The sequence below is a fragment of the Pteropus vampyrus genome, unplaced genomic scaffold (assembly GCF_000151845.1).
Source record: "Pteropus vampyrus isolate Shadow unplaced genomic scaffold, Pvam_2.0 Scaffold137, whole genome shotgun sequence".
Classification (NCBI taxonomy): Eukaryota; Metazoa; Chordata; class Mammalia; order Chiroptera; family Pteropodidae; genus Pteropus; species Pteropus vampyrus.
The window spans coordinates 2944850-2963750 of NW_011888918.1; the positions used below are offsets into that span (position 1 = coordinate 2944850).

The window sequence follows — 18901 nt, forward strand, 5'->3', positions numbered from 1 at the left end:
AAATGGGAATAAGCTCTAATGCTGCATTATTCAATGTGGTGGCCACCAGCCTTATGTAGCTATTTAAATTTAAATTAAAGTTAAATAAAAAAATTTAAAATTCAGGTCCTCAATCAGAGTAGCCACACGTCAAGGGCCTAATAGCCACATGTGACTAGTGGCTACTATAGGGGACAGTGCAGATCTAGAACAGCTCCATCATCTCAGAAAGTTCAATCAGACAGTGACATTTTATAACAGTAGTTCCTAAAATATGGCCCCTGGACCAGCAGCATCAGCATCACCTGGGGACACTTTAGAAGTACAAATTCCCAGGCTCCACCCCGGACCTACTGAATGAGAAACTCTGGGGATGAGGTTTTAATAAACCTTCCAGATGATTCTGATGCATGCTAAGGTTTGAAAATCAAGGCTCTAAGTCCATCCCTTCCCTGGTGTCTGTCTGTCTGTCTGTCTGTCTGTCTGTCTCTCTTTCTTTCTCTCTCTCTCTCTCTCTCCCCATCTCATCAAATTTCTCTAGGATTATTTCATATTGAAAACACAAAAGGATACAATTCTGTATCTCTGTGCCATACTGGAACTCCAGTCCATTTTTGAAGAGCCAGCTGAGTCTCAGGAAGTCAGAATGATTGTAACGGACAATCTCTGCAATGAATGGCCATTGGGATGACCAGAATGTTTCATAAAAACGGCATAATGGCTAGGAACCCAGATGCATTCCCATTCTACAGATGAGGGGAACTGAAGAGTGGGCGAGTGCTTGCCTCTCGGCTTCTTCCTGAGCTCTAGGGCTGAGTCAGGCCTAAAGAGTAGAGAGTTTAAGAGCCTCAGGACGGACCCAGTGAATCCTGGTTCTGTATTTAGGAGCCAGGTGACTTGGGCAAGCCATATAATCTCTGTAAGCTTTTGTTTCCTCAGCTATGAAGTCTGAATAATAATAGAACTGGTCTGCTGTGTGGATGAAACAAGCTCATGGATGTAAAGTTCCCTGGCACTCAACACATTTTCAATATTATTATACCAGGCAGTAGGAAGTCGGCCTAGTTTTTTAAAATTTTTTCTTTTCAATATAAGCTGCCTTTTCTTTCTATTCTTTGGCCCCAAATTTCTCTTAGGATGTGAGCACCAATTTGCATGCTGTATGCTTATTTGGGAACCAAAGAGGTATGGGTGGCCCTTGTAAGTGGTGTCATCAAAAAAGCAGTTTTTGCAGACTGGTAGAGTCTCTAAATTTCTGGAACCTACCTGCAAACCTGCATAAATGGTAAATCTGATTATAACTCCGGGCAGAGTGGGGAGACCCTAGGCAGAAACTGAGTACAAGAGAGGTTGTTACGTTGTTAATCAGGCTGGAAATCTAGGCGGCCCCAGGAGTTACCCAACCCCCAGTGGTCGTGAATTCCAGTCCCACCACTTTTGGTCACATGACCTCGAACAAATGTCTCTGTCTCTCTACCTCTTTTTTCCATCTATGGGAAAGGAGAGAATGGTCTGCCCAGTGTACCTGCCTTGAGTTCCCCAGGATCCAAGGAAGAGTGCCGTCCTCGTTGTTCTCTAGAATTCAGGCCTCTTGGACCATTTTCTCGTATCCTCTGCGATGGAAAGACAGAAGCTGCCAGTCTCTCCTGTTCTCCTCAGGAGCCTCAGTTCGCACTCTGCCATCTGACTCAGATCTCCCCATCCTTTCTCTGCCCGGGTGCTATCTCTCCCCTCAGTTCCTGCCGATGCACCTCCTCTCTTTAACTTGAATCTATTTTTTCTCTCACCTTCTCTTCCCTCCCACCATTCCCCTCCCCCCAAACACACTCATGGTCTTACCCTCCCTCTTCCTGCTTCCTGCAGCAGTGGGCATCCAAATGAGGCTGGAGTTCCTGCAGCGCATGTTTTGGGCAGCCACACAGCAGGTGGGTGTGATGGTGGCAGAGCTAGGTAGGGGCCGGAGGACTCACCAACATTCCCGTGGTGAGGAGGGGCTGCTGCTCTCAGACCTGCTCTCCCAGCTGCCCCACTACCTCTCGGGCCACCTTCGGGGTCCTCTGTCGGCTCTCCTGGATAATCTCCTTCTCTGTTGTTCTCAGCTCCCCATGCCTCTGCCACCAGCCTCAGTTTCTGGTCCCAGCCTTCCCTACCCAGTGCTCTCTCTCAGCTTAGACCTGGGACAAAGGGCAAGACACAGCGTCCCCTTTGGGCCTGGCCTGTCTTTTGCTACGTCTCTGCTGCCCCGAAGCCCCCTGCACAGCCTCCCCACAGGGCAGAGTAAGGAGACTACTCGCCTCAGCCCCTCTGGTCAAGATCCAAGCTGTAGTTGTGGCCTGCCCATCCCTTCCCATCATTATTCAAGGGCTGCCTCACCACAGCCCTTCCCATCCCGCCTCTTTCTTTCCAGCCTCTGCTCCCCCGAGCCCTCAGACTCAGGCTCTTCCAGGCTTCCTTGGGCTCCTCACTGTCCTCCACAGGCTCCTCCAGCCCCGAATCTGCCCCCACGGCAATAAGCCTCCTCTGTTCCATGGCCCCCATTCACTTGTTGCTTCGTCGTCACTTAGACCAAGTTCAGGGAACCAGAGAACGAAGATGGAAGGGATGGGTGGGGGAAGAAGCAGCAGCCCAGTAGCCTGAGGTCAGCCCCCACGTCATGCAGGATGACAAAGAACAGTAAGAAGCCTGCCGGGAGGCTTCCAGTGATGCGGTTGACCTTCTCTCTTCAGGGGCATGGCTCCCTCAGAGGGGCTGACCCTGTGTGCTCTGGCTGCTGCCAGCCAGCAAGGGTCCTGCTTCAGTGCCCTCCCCACACGCATGCACACCACATCAAATACATACATGCACACACCCCCACATACATACCATACATGCACACATACTCATACCACATACCACATACCTTACACATACCTCATACACAGACACACATCAAACATGTATACCATACATACACATACACGTGCACATACCACAAGTATGTCCCAAACACACATCGACCAGCCTCACATGTAAATACACAACACAAATGTACCACACACAGCACTCGGACACGCTCACACACCGTGGATCTGCCATACAGGCACGCAGGCATGCGTGACGTACCGTTTCTCCTCTCCTTCCAGTGCGGGACTGTGAGCGAACCGTGCCCAGGGAGCTGCCAGGACAGTGTAAGTTCCTCCCCAGTGTGAAGAGGGCAGAAGGCAGACGCCATGGGCTCCTCTACCGCACCCTCTTGGTGGGCCGCCTCCCTCCTTCCCAGACTCCCTCCTTCCCTGCAGTGCGGAGCTCCGCAGAGGGTACCTTCTCACTAAACATGAAGGTCTGCCTTCTCAAATGTCAGGACAGGCGGGGACCCAGGGGGTCAGCGGTAGGGCCTGGCCTCATGTCCCTTCCGGTTTCTCCTCAGGACCTGGACTGCTTCGTCATCGACAACAACGGGTTCATCCTGATCTCAGAGAGGTCCCAAGAGGTAAGGTGCTGGGGAAGTGGAGGTAGAGAGTCACGTCATCCAGCAGCCGTGTCATCAAAGAAAGGAAGCAATCCTAGTTTAGAACCAATTAGGGTGAAAGGTCTGAAGAGAATGAGGTCTCCTCTTGAAACCAAAGTCAACACGGCAAGATTACAAAATTCAGACACTTTTCAACTGAGATGATCAGAGAAAATATCACTTCTTTACTTTGTCCGTAACTAATCTGGCCGGCTCCTGTGGTTGGTAGGGAAATTGTTCACACAACGAGAGGCTCAGCAAAGCTACATCGCAGGGCCCCACGTCTTCTGTGCTGCAGCTGTGTCGCTGATAGGCACGGCCTTCGAGAGGCCTCCTCCCAGAGTCCTAAGCACCCTCCTATTCCTATTGCTCATTATCTCAGTCCCCTCTGTCACATTCCTCTGGTCCTTTGTCCATTCAGGGTGCTATAACAAAAAATGACAAGTTGGGTGGCTTATAAACAACAAAAATTTATCGTTCACAGTTCTGAAGGCCAGAAATCCAAGGTCAGGGTGCCAGCATGGTTGAGTGAGGGCCCTCATCTGAGTCACAGACTTCTCATTGTGTCCTCATGTGGTAGAAGGGACAAGGGAGCTCTGTGGGGTCTCTTTGACAAGGACATTAATCCCATTCCTGAGAGCTCTGCCCTCACGACCTAAGCACCTCCCAAAGGAGTCCACCTTAGACCATCAGCTTGGGGTTTGGTTTCAACATGTGAATTTGGGGGGACACATTCAGACCATAGCACCCTCCCCTTCTACCTTCATGGGGCCCAGAAGGTCCAGGCCTTCCCCACTGTGTGCTGTCTGGACCTCCCTCATGGAAAATCCTATTCTAACCCAGCAAGCCTGACCCTCCACTTGCTAGAGAGAAAATAAAGGGACGGAGACAATGCTTCTCATGCGGTAGCCCGGCTCGCACACCCGGTCTCCCCTCAGGCATGTGGCTGTCTCCCTGGACCCCACATGTGCTCAGAAAGGCAAAAGAAAAGGTACAATCATAATTCTGCATTTGTTCGGCTCCAAACTGGGCCCCCAAATTAATTGTTTATTTAACCGGCAATCGAACTAAAAAAGAAGCTTATTCAAACCTGAACCAAACCTGAATATCTTTACGTGAAGTATTTCCTTGAAACAAGCCAGAGGCATCGAAGTGGGCTCCAGGCTGAGCCTCAGCGGAAGGGATCCAGTGTGAGCTTTGCCACAATTAGATATGTGATTCGGTTAGGCAGTTTCCATGTTCTGTACCTCAGTTTCCTCCTCTCTAAAATAAGGGAGCTGCACTCCAAGGTTTCTAAGGTTACTTCTGGCCCTGCGACTCTCAATGCCTGGGGTGTCAGCAGAGCTGGGGAAGCAGGCTGGTGTTGCCAAGGTCGCGGCCACGGCTATCCCTGTGCTCTGACCTCACCAGAGCCAGCCGCAGGGTCCAAAGATGTCGTCACCATGGCAGGAAGCAGGGCATAGGAAGGAGAAGTGGGAAAGAGGGCAGCTGAGGAAGGGGCACCTGCAGCCATGGCATCTGACTCCTTAAGGAGAGTTTTTCAATGACCACTTCGGTAGAACATGTCTCAGCAGCAGGAGTGAAGAAAAGATGGTGTCACCCATTTTCCTCATTAGTAGGAGTTGGGGGCCGGCTGACTATCATGCCATCTCCAGTAGGACTCGAACTGCTAATCATTCACGCGGTTCTCTGGGTACCTCTCCTTTTCTTCCTTGTCCCTTTCATCATGCCCCCTTCTGGCCATGCCCACTCTTCCTTGGACAGAGCACCAATCCATTTAATATTTCTCAGATGCTCTGGGAGAAAATGGGTGATGAAAGAAGCTGAAACCAGTTGTTGGAAAGAGGCTTTGGGCCGATCTGATGCTCTCAATCATTCATGCCTTGACCCCTGCTGCCCTGAGGAACTGAGCCGGGCAGTGTCTCCAGGTCCCTGTGGTGTTGGCTTTCAAGAGCCAAAGTTCCAGAAAGAGTGTGGAAGTCTGGATGCTTGGGAAAGAAAGCGGCAAGACACAGAGAGAGAACAGCCAAGTCTGAGAGGCCATGCTCTGGAGTAGGTGTCAGCAAACGGTTTCCGATAGGGCCAGATAGTGCATGTTTAGGCTTCTGGGTTCAGACTGTCTCTGTCACAACTGCTCAGCTCCGCTGTTGTAGTGCGGAAGCAGCTACAGGCAGTATCTAAATGAATGAGCATGGCTTTGTTCCAATAAAATTGAATTATGGATACTGAAATTTGAATTCCACATAATTTTCATGTATCATGAAATATTACTAATCTTTTGATATTTTCCAACCATTTGAAAATAGAAACACGTTCTGAGCTCAAGGGCCAGATTTGGCCCATGGGCCATCATTTGCTGACCCCTGCTTGAGAGGTAGCAGGACGACCTTGCAGGGAGTAAGGCCCAGTGACAGGCACCCCCAAAGGGCCCTTTGCATAACTCACTTTGGTCCTATTGCACACCTGCTCACATGTCTTCACAAATCATGACCTCACCGGGTACAACTCTGGCTAATATATGGTAGCAAACAGTTGTTGAGAGATTTATATTTTATAAAGTCGATGTCTACTTAGCTCATTTATCCCTGCTTTCTCAACTATTCTTATAACATTGTCGATAGTTTTTAAAATCCTTTGTAAAATAAAGCAGGGTGTAAATAAAATGAAATCTGATGTTCATTGAGAGGGTCGGGACCGTTTAGAAGCTCCTTCAGAGCCCCAAATGCCTACCATGCTTGGTTACCCTCACCTCTAACACAGCCCTTTGCTTTCCCCTCTGCCCTCCCCCACTGTGAGTCCCCTGATCATCTCTGGTGATGTTATTAGTCTCATTTTATACCAGAGGAAAAAACTGAGGATCTGCAAGTTTAAGTTATTGAACCTAAAACTCACAGCTACAGAAAAGCCAGACTTACAAGTAAAGAGCAATGATGTGAGGGGGAGAGAGTTTCTAGAAAAGACCAAACTGAGAGAGCGTGGGTTCTGACAGAAATTGAGAATTTGTTGGGCAGGTGGGTGACCCTAGGGAGAGTGGCCTTCTCTGGAAGATGTGGCAGGCTGCAAGTCCGGTGAGCTACACCCAGGCCAGAGACACCAATGATATAAGCAGCACCTGGCAGCCATCCAGGTCAGGCTACTCACCCACTTATATTTGCTTTTTCCCCCCCAAATAATTCATTCAATAATTCCGTAGCAGTATCTATTGCTGCATAACAAATTACCCTAAACTTAATGGCTTAAAACCACAAGACTTGCTATCTCCCAGTTTCTGGGGGGTAAGGAATCTGGGTGTGGCTTACCGGGGAGAGGCCTGTAACAGGGCTGCAAAAGGCGTCAGCCAGAGCTGCTCCATTCAAGTCATTTCAAGTCTCTACTAGAGGAAGCTGAGCTCTCAAGCTCATTCACATGGTCACTGGCAGGATTCAGTTGCTAGCTGGGCAGGCCTCTCCAGAGGGCAGCCCTCAACATGGCAGCTGGCTTCATCAGAGCAAGTGTGCGAAGACGAGCAGAGAGAGGACAGCAAGAGGGAAGTCACGGTCTTGAGAACCTAATTTCAGAAGTGACATCTGGTCACTTTTACCATATTCCATTCACTAGAAGCAAGTTACTAGATCCAGCCTGCACTCAGGAGACAGGCTTACACAAGAGTATGACTGTCAAGAGGCTGGAGCCATTGTTAAAGCATTTCAGAATTGTCCCACCACACACCCACCCACCCGTCCAAACCTGCCCCACCCTATACACACCTAAGCACCACCAACTGCCACATGTCCTGGGCCCTCTCCCAATTCACTCCTCCCCCTCCCTCTTCTATCCCCAGGCTTCAAAGTGTGGTGGGGGGACCAGCAACATCAGCAGCATTTGGTAGCTTGACAGAAATGCATGTTCCCAGGCCCAGCCCCAGACCTAGGGAATCAGAAACTCTGGGGTGGCCCACCATCTGTGCTGTGGCAAGCCCTCTCATGATTCTGGTGTGTAAAGTCTGAGAACCGGTGCCTAGGCCTTAATGCCAGTTACAGTTGATTTGGATGTACTTTACAGACTGGGCTAATGTGCCAAAAGGTCAGGCTACTACTTCTCCTTGCCAAGGTCCACCTGGGGGCTTGAGCAGAGAAGCCTGCCACTCTTCTAGATGCAAAGATTCTTCCCAGACAAGTCCTCTCCAGCCCTTCCTCACAGAGGTCTTCCTACCCAGCAAACAGTATGCATACAGAAGCTTCAGAGCACCATCTGCAGCCTGCCTGAGGGAGGGATGCCTGGCTGTCCCCTGGTCCTGGTAGTGTTCCAGGCCTGCTGATTAGACATTTGGCCTCACTGGGCCTTTCAGCTCAGGGCTCATTCCTATAATAAAGAACTACAAATGACAGGATTACGGCCCTGTATTTGGGGCCTAGAAAGAGAGTAGACAGCTGGGACCAAGAGAGAGACAACAGCTCCGTGGATTTTTGTAGTGTTTACAGTGGATCTATCACCCTGGATTTGAGGACTCTGAGTCCTTCCATTTGCCTGTGGGAAGCACCCACACACAGGAGCTTCAAAATGGACCTTGAAGGGGCAGCAGAACTGCAAAATCAGATACCCCATTGTGGTGTCTCTCCCTACAGGCTTAAATCTCAGAAGGCATATTACCTCCTCCCTCCTCACCCTCAGCCCACACAGCCAGGTCCTGCAAGGCCTTCAGACCAGGGCAACCCTTTCTGCCCTCTCAGGACCCCTGATGCGCCCTTCCTGGGCCTCAGCTCTGTTTTCTTTGGCTCTCCTTCTCCTTCCTTGCCTGTCCAAGTCCTTTGTCCTCCCTGCTCACATGGCACGGCAGGCTGTCTTTGAGTCACTCCCAGTGCAGTGAGTGAGGCGGGTGCAGGAGAAATGCTGGCCTCCCTGCCCTGCACGTGCTCGTGAACTTGCCCCTCCAGCCCCCCTCCTCACCACCTGCCTCGCCATGTCTCTGGGCTCTCCCACATTCTACTTTCCTGGGGCCAAGGCAGCCTCATTTGGGCAGCTCAGCCTGGGTGTCTCTTAAGTGAAATTCAGCGGATCACTTGAACCCCAAGATGGCCGATGGTGGCAGAGGCTCTCCAGGAGTGTGGAGCTGGTGCCCACTCCTCCACACTCTTCCTTGCCCCACTGTGGGGTCAAAGGTGCTTGTCAGGAGACTGGGCAGTTCAGGGGAGCCAGGTGAGGCTGTACAGCAGGAAGGAGGGAAAGGTCTGGTCCTCACTTGGAGCCAGGCGCAGGGATTTCACGCTGGTAACTCATTTAATTCTCACACCCCTTAAGACGATGAATTATCCCGTTTTTAGAGAAGAAGAAACTGAGGCTATTCCTAGGTAAGGAAACCATGTGACATTTGCTCCATTCAAACACCAGAGTGAATCTTCGCCTCAGCTCATTCTCCAGTCTCCCTTCTCTCTAGGGACAGCAGCCTCACGCAGGCATGCAAATTAGCTTATGACCAGGGACTGCTGCCGGCCAGCAGGACACTCGTTAGTTCTGCTGTATTGGCTGCCACCTGCCCCATCTGCTTCCTGCTCCAGGCTCCTGGGTGGTACCTCACAATACCTCATTCCAGACTGGAAACTCAGGAAGCCCCAGGCCCTTTGCTCCAGCCCCAGAGCTCGGCAGCCCAAGGGACCATTGCTTGTGTGGGGGTCATCCCAGATGAAAGCAGAGCCCTACCCCGGTGTAAGCAAACCTCGTCGGCAGATAGAGCTCCTGGCACAGGAGCCTGGGGTTCCCAGAGCTGTTTTACAGTGCTATGGCTATAAGGAGACTGTAGTCTCCCTCCTGTGATGTGCTCTGGCTGCCCCTCCGCATTCATTCTGGGGGGCCTAAATTGACAGGGTACCCAAGGTTGACTGTTTGGACCTTGGCTTTGCAGTTTCAGGAAATTCAACCAATTTACCTATTTGAGGCACCGATTTACTCTAAGTTCAAATAAAATTATATCAGCTAGGAATTGCATACTCCTGTCAGGAATAGAATCCCCACCACAGTGACTTAAACAAATGAAAGGTGTATTTTCTTTAACTGGATGAAGGCAGCCCAGGCCTGGTATAGTATGGTCACCAGGTGTCCCCATCCTCAAGATCACAAAATGGCTTTAGGAGCTCCTGCCTTCTGGTCCACTTTCCAGAGGAGAAAAAGGGGACAGGCAACAGCCAAGAACAAAGTTTACCTCCTGCAGAGTCATCTCCCTTTAAACAGATTCCCGGAAGTCCATCCTGTGACTTTGTTCACATTTCATTGGCTAGCTCCAGCCGCAGGAGAGTCTGAGAAATGTCGTCTTTTAGTTGAGCATCTTGCTACCATAATTAAAGTTGGGATTGCGGGACTAAAGAAGGGGAGGATAGATATTCTCTACCAGAGTGACATATCCTAAAAATTAAGTTGCCTCTTTACAGAGGAGGATACATTTTTTCCCAGTGTCCAGGATCCTGTCTTACTCTCGGGGACCTCCTTTCTCAGAATCAAGTGCCCGAGCCAACAGGGTTTTTGGTGAATAAGGCTAGAGTGAGGGAGGAGAATGGGGCAGGCATATGGGAATTGGGGCCAGCCTCGTAAGGGAGCCTCAATTCCACCTCCCTGCACATTCTCTGCCTGTTCACTCAGACATCCTGAGTAATCCTGAGACATCCTGAGTCACTCAGACATGCACTGAGTAATAACCGTGAACAAGATACTGTGTGGTCGGTGGGGAGCCGGGAGGTGGATTCCTGCCCAGCAGGATCCTGCTGTATGGTAATGCAGGAACACACACACACAATATCTGGAAGAGCAAAAAGCAGCTGAGAGGGACCCCTGGAACTAGAGGAACTCCAGAGCTTTCGAGGCTGTGCTTTGAGGAACAGAGAGGGTTGGCGGCCTCTCACCTTCCTGCCTGCCATTCTGTCACTGGAATGCCCTTACCTTCTCCCTGCTATCCCCTGCTGTCCCCTGCTCTCTGCGAAGAAGCCGCTCAGCCCTCCCTGTCAGAACACACAGGCCTTCCAGGCACAGAGACAGCAGAGCTCAGATAAGTCTGAAGACCTCATGTTCGTAACTCTCGTTTTTCTCCTGTGTGGTTTTGTCATTAACCTGTCAGTTTCTGAGTACAGAGGAAGGAGGCATTAATTCTGACTGGAAGGCAAGGAAAGAAAGACTCCTTGGAGTGAGGAACGAGGAAGGGTAATTAAGGCAAGAAGAAGAGCCAGGCCTAGTGTCTTTTTGTCACACTGGCCACCACTCACCCAGCATTTACTGTGGGCCAGACACTTGGCAAAAATTAGCCCCAATCTTTCTAATAACCTGCTGTGGTCACACAGCAGACAGTGGCAGACCCAGAATTTGGATCGAAATCCAACACCTAGGTCCAAGCTCTTCCACTGGACCAGCAAGAGCAAGAGGCAGGGCGAGTGGGAGGGCAGTGCAGGAGTGAGGCTGGAGGGCAGTCTGAGGCCGCAGAGCAGGCATGAGGGTGAGCTGACCAAGGGACCTTATCGACTGGAGGGTACCCTGGACACAGTCAGGTGCTCACCTAGTGTTGGTTGATGGGTAATGAAGGAGAGACAGAGGAAGAGGGTGCAGGGGTCCCGTTCCAGGAAACAAAAAAGAGAGTGCCAAATCCCAGCTGTGTGTGAGAAAGGTTTTCCAGCAGTGGTGACAGTGACGGGGGACGGGGAGAGAACTCAGTTACGAGGGCCAAGTGGACTGCAGAGGGGACGAGGGCGTATGTGAAGTTGCTATCCATGGAGTCGGGATGGTGAATGACAGATCCACAGTAAACACTGATTAATTGGAAAAGAGAGAAGCCAGCGCTGGTGGGAGGATGGAAGGGAGCTGAGGGAGGGGAAATCAAAGACAGCTCCCGAGTTCTCACACCTACTGAGCCGGGTGATAGGGGTGCCAGTGTGAGACACAGAAAGAAATACATTTTATATCTGACCCAGCATGCGCGCGCGCACACACACACAAGATATATACCATTAAATTTCGCAAAGCTTTGTTTAACCTTACTGTAAGCGATTCACACTGCAAGTGTTCAAAGGAGTTCTGTACCTTTTTTTAAAAAAATGTGATTGTAACCCCAGATTGATTTCATAGCCAGCTAATGGATTATAACTTAGAGCTTAAAAAGCACTGAAATGAGAATATGGCGGGGGATCGGGTTAGAGGGGGTAGGGGGAATAAATCCTGTTTTGATTATGTTGAAGAGCATTTGCAGGGAAAACCCAACTGGCAGTAAAGACTGGAGCTCAGAAATGAGCCCTGGGCCAAGGCAGGTAGTTTAGAAGTCCTCACCCTTCTCTCTCTGTTTCTCAATCTCTCTCCCACACAGGTGGGAAGATTCCTAGGGGAGGTGGATGGTGCCCTTATGACCCAGCTGCTCAGCACGGGGGTGTTCAGCCAGTAAGTGGGACATGCTTCTCCCCAGTCTGAATACACGCAGAAAAGGCGGGTTCTGATGCTAAATGGTCCAGACAGATCTTGGAATCCTGACCTCAAAAACTTATAGTGAGAGCCCCAAAGAGCTCCAAAAGCAATCTTTCTGAAGCTAGAGGTTTGACAGGGATGGGAGGGGCATAAGTTCGTGTGGGGCCTTGGAAGGAAACCCAAATTTGCTATTCCTTTTCTTTAAAGCAAAGTACAGAAATGTAACTTTTGGCATGTGCTGTCTTCTGATCTTCCCATCTTAACATATGCACCTGTCAGGAATCTCAGAGAATGAAAACCCTGCAGCAGACTCCTCTGGGGCAGGGGATGGGGACAGGATGGGGATGGGACAGGGACAGGACAGGGACGGTGACAGGATGGGGGAGGAGCAGGGAATGGGCTGGACTTGCCATATCCTGTCTCCGGTTTTCAGAGTGACCATGTATGACTACCAGGCCATGTGCAAACCCCCGAACCAGCATCACAGCGCCGCCCGGCCCCTGGCCAGCGTGAGTGTTACCCTCGACCTCTCCTCTGCCAGACAGCAAGCCCTCCACCTACCCTAAAATGAGGTCACCTGGTCCCTTGTCTCACTCATTCGTGGGCATCTGGCCTCAGGGCCCCACTTTAAACTGACCAAAAAGTCCTCTCCCACTTCCGCCTGCACCCCTGATCTCTGCACTCAGCCTGCCCCACCCCCAGCCCTGAAAGGCTTACCTTCGGGGCTTCAGGGAATTATTTTGGCAGCTCATGAAATACAAGGCCTCTGGCTCCTAACCTCACCTCCTAGTGTGGTCTCACAGACTGTCAGGAGCTCTAGGACCATCGCCAGGTGGCCCATCAGGATGAAGCCTGGGCTTCTTGACGGGCATGTCGAACCTGAGATGTCTGGCCTGCAGTAGGAGTTTCTCAGAGAAATCAGCTTTCCGGGCTCCCCCTGCTGGGAAGGGGTTGGGTGGTGGCAGCAGGAGGGGGCATCCCAGGGTCGTGGTCTCTAATGGTGGTGCTGATTGGGGCACTGTCCTGGGCCTGGGGTTAACCGTGTGTCCCCTCTCTTCCCCAGCCCATCTCTGCCCTCCTGACTGCAACCAGATGGCTGGCAAATGAGCTTTTGCTGTGAGTGGGGGGCTGAGGCTGGGGGCTGGGGTCTTCACACAGGTGTGGTTTCTGAGGGAGCCCTTAGAGCCAAGCTGTCTGAGGTCCCCAGGACCCCAGAGGAGGAGGGCAAGGTCCCAGGGAGGAACTGGCCCTGAGTGTATGAGGCCTCCTCCTTCATGCTGCTGCCAGGGAGGGGCACCTCTCTGCCCACCCGGGAGCCCTGAAGCAGGGAGGAAGGTGTCCCAGAGGATGGGGGCTGGACCGGGGACCACCTGGGAGCGCTGGTGCTCCAGCTGTCAGGCCTCCGAGATTCAGCTCTGTGTCCGACAGGTTCCTGCTGGAGTGGAGCACCTGGGGCTCCCAGTATGCGGACACTGGGGCGGAGGGTGAGTACATGCTACTGTAACCAGGTGTTTGATACCAGTGCCATTTGTCAGCTAACGGGAAACACATCACCTCTAGGTGGGTGGCAGAGGGGATGGGAACTCTGGAGAGTTCATTGTTCATATCTCATCCTGCTTGGCCTTCTCTCATCACCTTCCCCTCACTCCTGGCTCCCCTCACCTCTCTGTGTGACATCATACCATCTCTGGACACCACTGCTCCATGCGACATCATCACCCTGTGACGTCCTGACCTCATGTGACGTTATGCCCACCCTGCACCGTGTCTCATGTTCTGGGCAGCCAAGTCTGTCTTCCATCACTGTAAGTAGCACCCACTATGGAACCAGGTGGATGGGACAGGGTAGCACAGAGTTGCAAAGGGCCCATCCTCAGTTCTCCATTAAAGGGGTGCACCCAAGAGGGCTGAGCTGTCTTCATCCCCAGGCACCCCTGACTCAGGGGGCCTCTCCCAATTTAAAGCCCCATTCCTTAGGGGCGGGAAGATAGCCCAGACCTCATCCCACACAAGGACAGTCTTACGCCAGGGAAGATGGAACGCCCCAGCCATCTCCGTGGGTGAGAACATTTATAAATCTAAGAGGTCATGTGGTCCAGTGGCTATGACCACAGGCAAGTGAGTGGCCATCAGGTCACCCTGTGAAGCACAAACAGTGGTGCCTTCAGCTCAGGCGTCCCCTGCGCCCTCAGCAGTGCTCAGGTTGAAGGGGTGGCAGGCAGGGGCCTCGTCTGATCACTGGGACACTCTCGGGATAATATATGCCCCATGACCTTCTATCTGAGGACAGTGTTCCTCAAAGCCCTGACCACAAATCAAAGAAATGTCCTCACTGTCAGAGCCAGCTGTGATTCTGGACCACACCCCAAGGAGAGCGAGGCTGCCTTATCTTAAAATGCAAAGGGACATCATCACTTCCACTCCCTGGTGGCCCGAGGCTCCCCTACCACACAGGACCATCTCTCCTTAGCTGGCTTTGCTCAACCCCTCCATGCCGATAGAGCCTCTTCCGTGGGGTTCTGCCACTGCTCCACTGCCTAGGCTGTGCTCCCCAACTCTGCTTTTTCACAGAGTTTGGCTTCCTGATGAAAAAATAATTTCCACTGTGTCATCTCTCTGACTGTGCTTCACTCCCTCCCTCTGCCTCTACTGTAGGCGTCCTTGACCCTCGGCTCACGTGGCCAATTTCCTGCCATGTTTCCAAACTCCTTTTGGAAATCACACCCCACAGTCTTCACAGGACCGCTCTGGGGCAGTTCATAGTCACTTGGTGTTTGTGACGAGAACCAGGAACCATGTGTCACCACCCATGTAGAAACAGGTCCCTCCTCCTCTCTGTCTTTCTCTGCAAGCAGCTTCGTCCTGAAAAAGCTGAGAGCGATCTTCCTCACTTCACTCGTTGAGAATTTCTCATCTTCAGGACAGCTGTCCCTGGAGCTCCACTCCTCCCCAATCCAGCCAGTCAGCCATGTCCTCAGTGAAAGAGCACTAGGCTTGGAGTCCAAAGGCCTGGACTGAGTGCAGGCCCTGCTGCCCCTCCCCAGCTGTGCGACCCTGGGGAAGCCACTCACCCTACCGTTGCTGGCATGGTTACTCTCGTCATCACTGAGATGGCCTACCCACACAAAGTAACTCAGCTGATGGGGTAGACAGGCCAGCCCTCGGCCAGCCCCTACTGGGTACGAGGCCTGTGTAACTGGGCCCGGAAGGTGAGGAGCCAGGTTGCGAGCCTTTGCAGGCTTTAGTCAGAGTGCCCACTCATGCTCTGCGAGGGGCCTGGAGAGCAGGGCCGCCCAGTGGCAGCCCTTGAAGGCCAGTGCGACTGTGGCCAAAACCTGACCACCTGTGCAGACTGCCAGCTGAACACTAAGGTTCTTCCACTCAGCTGGGACTTCCCTGTGTGCAGCCTGGAATCTCCTCTTGCCATCAAGGTCTGGTGGGAAGTTTCTGGGTCTGGGAGTTAAGGAGACCCATAGCTCCCCTACCGACTGTTGTGTGACCCTGCAAAAGATCACACCTACAAAAAAACGGGAGACTATTGCCTGCTCCGCCTAGTTCACAGACAGGCCCTGAAAATAAGAGGAATAGCATGGAAAGTGCCTTGAAGAGATAGAAGTACTGTTTAACAAAATGGCACTGCTATTTTAAACAGAAATAATGTCATTCAGCCTGTGAACTGGCCCTGTTTGCATTTTGCTCACCTCAGGAACAAACATGGATCCTTTGGGGCAGGCTCCCAGGTCCTCCACTTTTCTTTGTGCCGAGTCCTTTCTGAGTGGATTCAAGTGCACCACACAGACATGCAATGAGGAGCCCCAGAGGCTAGGGGCTGCTTAGGCCTCCCTCAGCCCCTGGCCATCGCCACTCTGCTCTCTAAGCAGCCACAGGGACAGGAGAGCAGGGCTCATCCAGGAGCTGCACTTGTAAAGCACCTTTGCTAGACCTGAGAAAATGTCACTTGTCCATAATGAATCAGAGGAGTGATGTGATTAAAGTGCTATAGTCTCCCCTAAGCCACACCTCAGCTCTCTTACTGCCTCTCCTTTCCTCTCAGACCCTGGAGGGGTCTGAAATGCTGAAAGGAGCCTTAATGATAAGTACATTTCCACCTCTGTCCCAACACCAGCTTACAATGAAGAGGAAGTGGCTTCCAAGGAGAGGAAGTGGCTTTCTCAAGGTCATGGAGCTAGTGTGTCCATCACACACAACTGACATATAAGGCCCCTGATGCCTAGTCTTCTGCCCTTTCCACTGCAATCCACTCTGCTCCATTTATTCGATCCCTTTTCCTTCTCTGTTTTTCTCCCACCTCACCCCTCTTTCATGCGTCCTGAGAGCTTTCTAACAAGGGAGCCATCTGGAAATGGACTAGGGGGTGTAGTGGCCATACCTGCCCTGGAAATGTTGAAGCCGAGATCCCCGCAGGCAGGACTTCTAAGGCCTTTCTCCCCCCCACGCCTCTGTCTCCCCACAGCCCACAAACACAAGAAACAGGACACGCTGCAGCCCTGCGACACGGAGTACCCTGTGTTCGTGCACCAGAGGGCCATCCAGGAGGCCAATGGGATCCTAGAGTGCGGGGCCTGCCAGAAGTAAGAGCCGAGTCAGCTTTACCTGTCCCCAGCCTAGGGGCAGGGCTTGATCACCCACAAGGGGTCATCTCTAAAGTGGGAAGAAAGGAGGGGCGATCTGAGTGGAAGGTCACGCTCCAGAGACCTTTGTTTCCCACTTTCCTTAGTGAAGGAAACAGGCTGAGGCAGACGGTATGAGGGAGGAGGCCACTTGGGGACAGGGGACAGTCTGGTATGCTGTGTTAGGGGGACTAGGGAAAGGAGGTCCTGAGGCCAGATCCTATATCAGCAAGTCCACCCCCACTCCAGGCCCCAAAGCCATTCCAGACCAAAAAAAAAAAAAAAATGATCCCACTATTTATTATCTGTCTCACTCAGGGTCAGGGCTATATGAGCTCAAGTCCATTGTTGAGACCTTGGGAGGCAAGGGTAGATTTGAGGGAAGAAACGAGTCAGCTCTCTCTTAGAAATCTGTGTATGCAGAGAAACAGGAAAGCTTAAGGAGGTTCTCGGGGAATGAGTGGGCTGGAAGAAGGTTCATAGCATTGTTGAACCTCATCTGGCAACTCCATTCCTAGGCCGGGAGCTGCACGTGGGCTCAGCCTATGCTCAGATCTTCTCCCACCTAGATACAGCTTGATCCAGCCAGCTGTGCCAAGCCCTGGCTCAGGAAGGCAGGGAGGCCTGAATGAAAATACTCTCTTGCTGACTCCCAACTCTGACCTCGAGGAACTCACCACCCAGGAAGCTCTGTCCTGGGCCAGCAGGCAATGGCCTTCTCTAGAGTGTCCCCTTAGCCAGACTTGCTTTTAGCAGGGGCTTCCCAGGATATCCCCAAGAGACCCCAGACATCAAGCAAATTATTTTATAGTGCAACACCTCAGACGTTGGCATCAGGCAGAGCCAAGCTCCCATCCCTGACTAGTGTGCAATGTTGGGCGGCTTTAATCTTAACACAGAGGTTTTCCTGGAACTATTGTTGTCTGTGCACCTAGCTCAAAATCTTATAAGGATGGTGCAAAGCCAAGACTTTAGAGTAGACAGACTTGAGTTTAAAAAGTGGCTCTGCTACTTCCTAGCTGTCTAAACTTGGGCAAGTTACTTAGCCTCTTCTAGCCTGTTTTCTCATCGACAAAACAGGAGTAACCTATATGGTGTGGTGAAAGTTAAATAAGTGTGTGTGTATGTGTGTGTGTGTAAAATCATCCAGCCCAGAGGAAATGCTAAATGGCAGCTAATATTATGTAATGTACCAGGCCTTGTGCGTAACAGGCTTGCCATAATCCTTTACTCCCTCCCTCTGCAGGACTCCTGGGCAGTGTGCAGGAGCACTGTGCCACCTTGTGGCCAAAACTGAGCATTGCATCTTCCCCATATGGTCTGCCATGGCCACACTCACCCAAAACAAGGATTGCCACACATCCCTATTTGTTTGGCGCAGTCCTAAGTTATATCTAAGTCACTGCACATATTAATAACAACTCCTTCACTCTCAAAAATGTCCCAAATTGGACAGCCTCACCTTCTCCAATCTTCTAGGAAAGATGCAGTACCACTGCAAGGACTTGTGGGTAAGATAAAGCAATAGCACTTAGTCAGTCGCCCAGGACTCTTCCTGTGGCTGCCCTGCTCTGAACTGTCTCATGGTTCCATTTCTTACCCTGCCACCTCAACTCCATACTAGAAATCCAGAAAGTTTTTTCCCTAGAAGCCCAATGTCAAGCCTTCCATGGATTTCCAGGACCCCACTTTTCTCTTTGCTGCAGGATATTTGTGATTCAACAGATTCCCAATAGTAACCTTCTCCTCCTGGTGACAGACCCCACCTGTGACTGTAGCATCTTCCCGCCAGTCCTGCAGGAGGCTACAGAAGTCAAATATATCCTTTCAATCTTCCAGGATGTATGGGATGAGGGAGGGGTGGAGGTGCAGGAAATATTGAGGGGCTCGGACCCTCCCTCACCACCAACATAAACCCCCACACAGAGCATAATGATCTGTTCTCCAACCCTTCCCCCAGGCCTCTGGGTGCTACCTCCTGACCCCAGAAGCCACTTCCAAGGCAGTTGGTACCCTGGACTTTTCCAGAACTTAGTCTCCAAGAATCAGTTCCTGCCATGAGGTGTTCACCTTAACAGTGAATCCTGCACATAATGCCTCTGTCAAGTGTGACAGGATGCGCTCCCAGAAGCTCCGCAGGCGACCAGACTCCTGCCATGCCTTCCATCCAGAGGTGAGGGTTGCTGGGGGGTGAAGGGCGGGGCTTGGTCTTCACCCCCAAAACCTCGGCTCTGTGACTATGCCTGTGTACCTGCAGATATATGCAGCTGGACACAGGAATGCAGTTGCACATAAATATATTCATATATGTGCATTCAAATACTAAGTGAACCAGGACCCAAGGGGACTTCTACAAAGAAAGCCACATTTCCCAGAGTTTAGGCCCTCAGTGAAT

At 51.6% G+C, this 18901-nt stretch overlaps 1 protein-coding gene across 1 annotated transcript in view; it reads left to right on the top strand.

The window, feature by feature from the left end:
- Positions 1–18901, top strand: part of CACNA2D4 (calcium voltage-gated channel auxiliary subunit alpha2delta 4) — a 130294-nt gene that overhangs the window by 110117 nt on the left and 1276 nt on the right. Inside the window, exons 27-37 of the mRNA XM_011367884.2 lie at positions 1843–1904; positions 3102–3146; positions 3386–3448; positions 11781–11851; positions 12309–12384; positions 12939–12991; positions 13304–13359; positions 13660–13680; positions 16350–16467; positions 18213–18325; positions 18597–18679. Coding sequence (XP_011366186.1) covers positions 1843–1904; positions 3102–3146; positions 3386–3448; positions 11781–11851; positions 12309–12384; positions 12939–12991; positions 13304–13359; positions 13660–13680; positions 16350–16467; positions 18213–18325; positions 18597–18679 — 761 coding nt within the window. The remainder of the gene's footprint in view (positions 1–1842; positions 1905–3101; positions 3147–3385; positions 3449–11780; positions 11852–12308; positions 12385–12938; positions 12992–13303; positions 13360–13659; positions 13681–16349; positions 16468–18212; positions 18326–18596; positions 18680–18901) is intronic.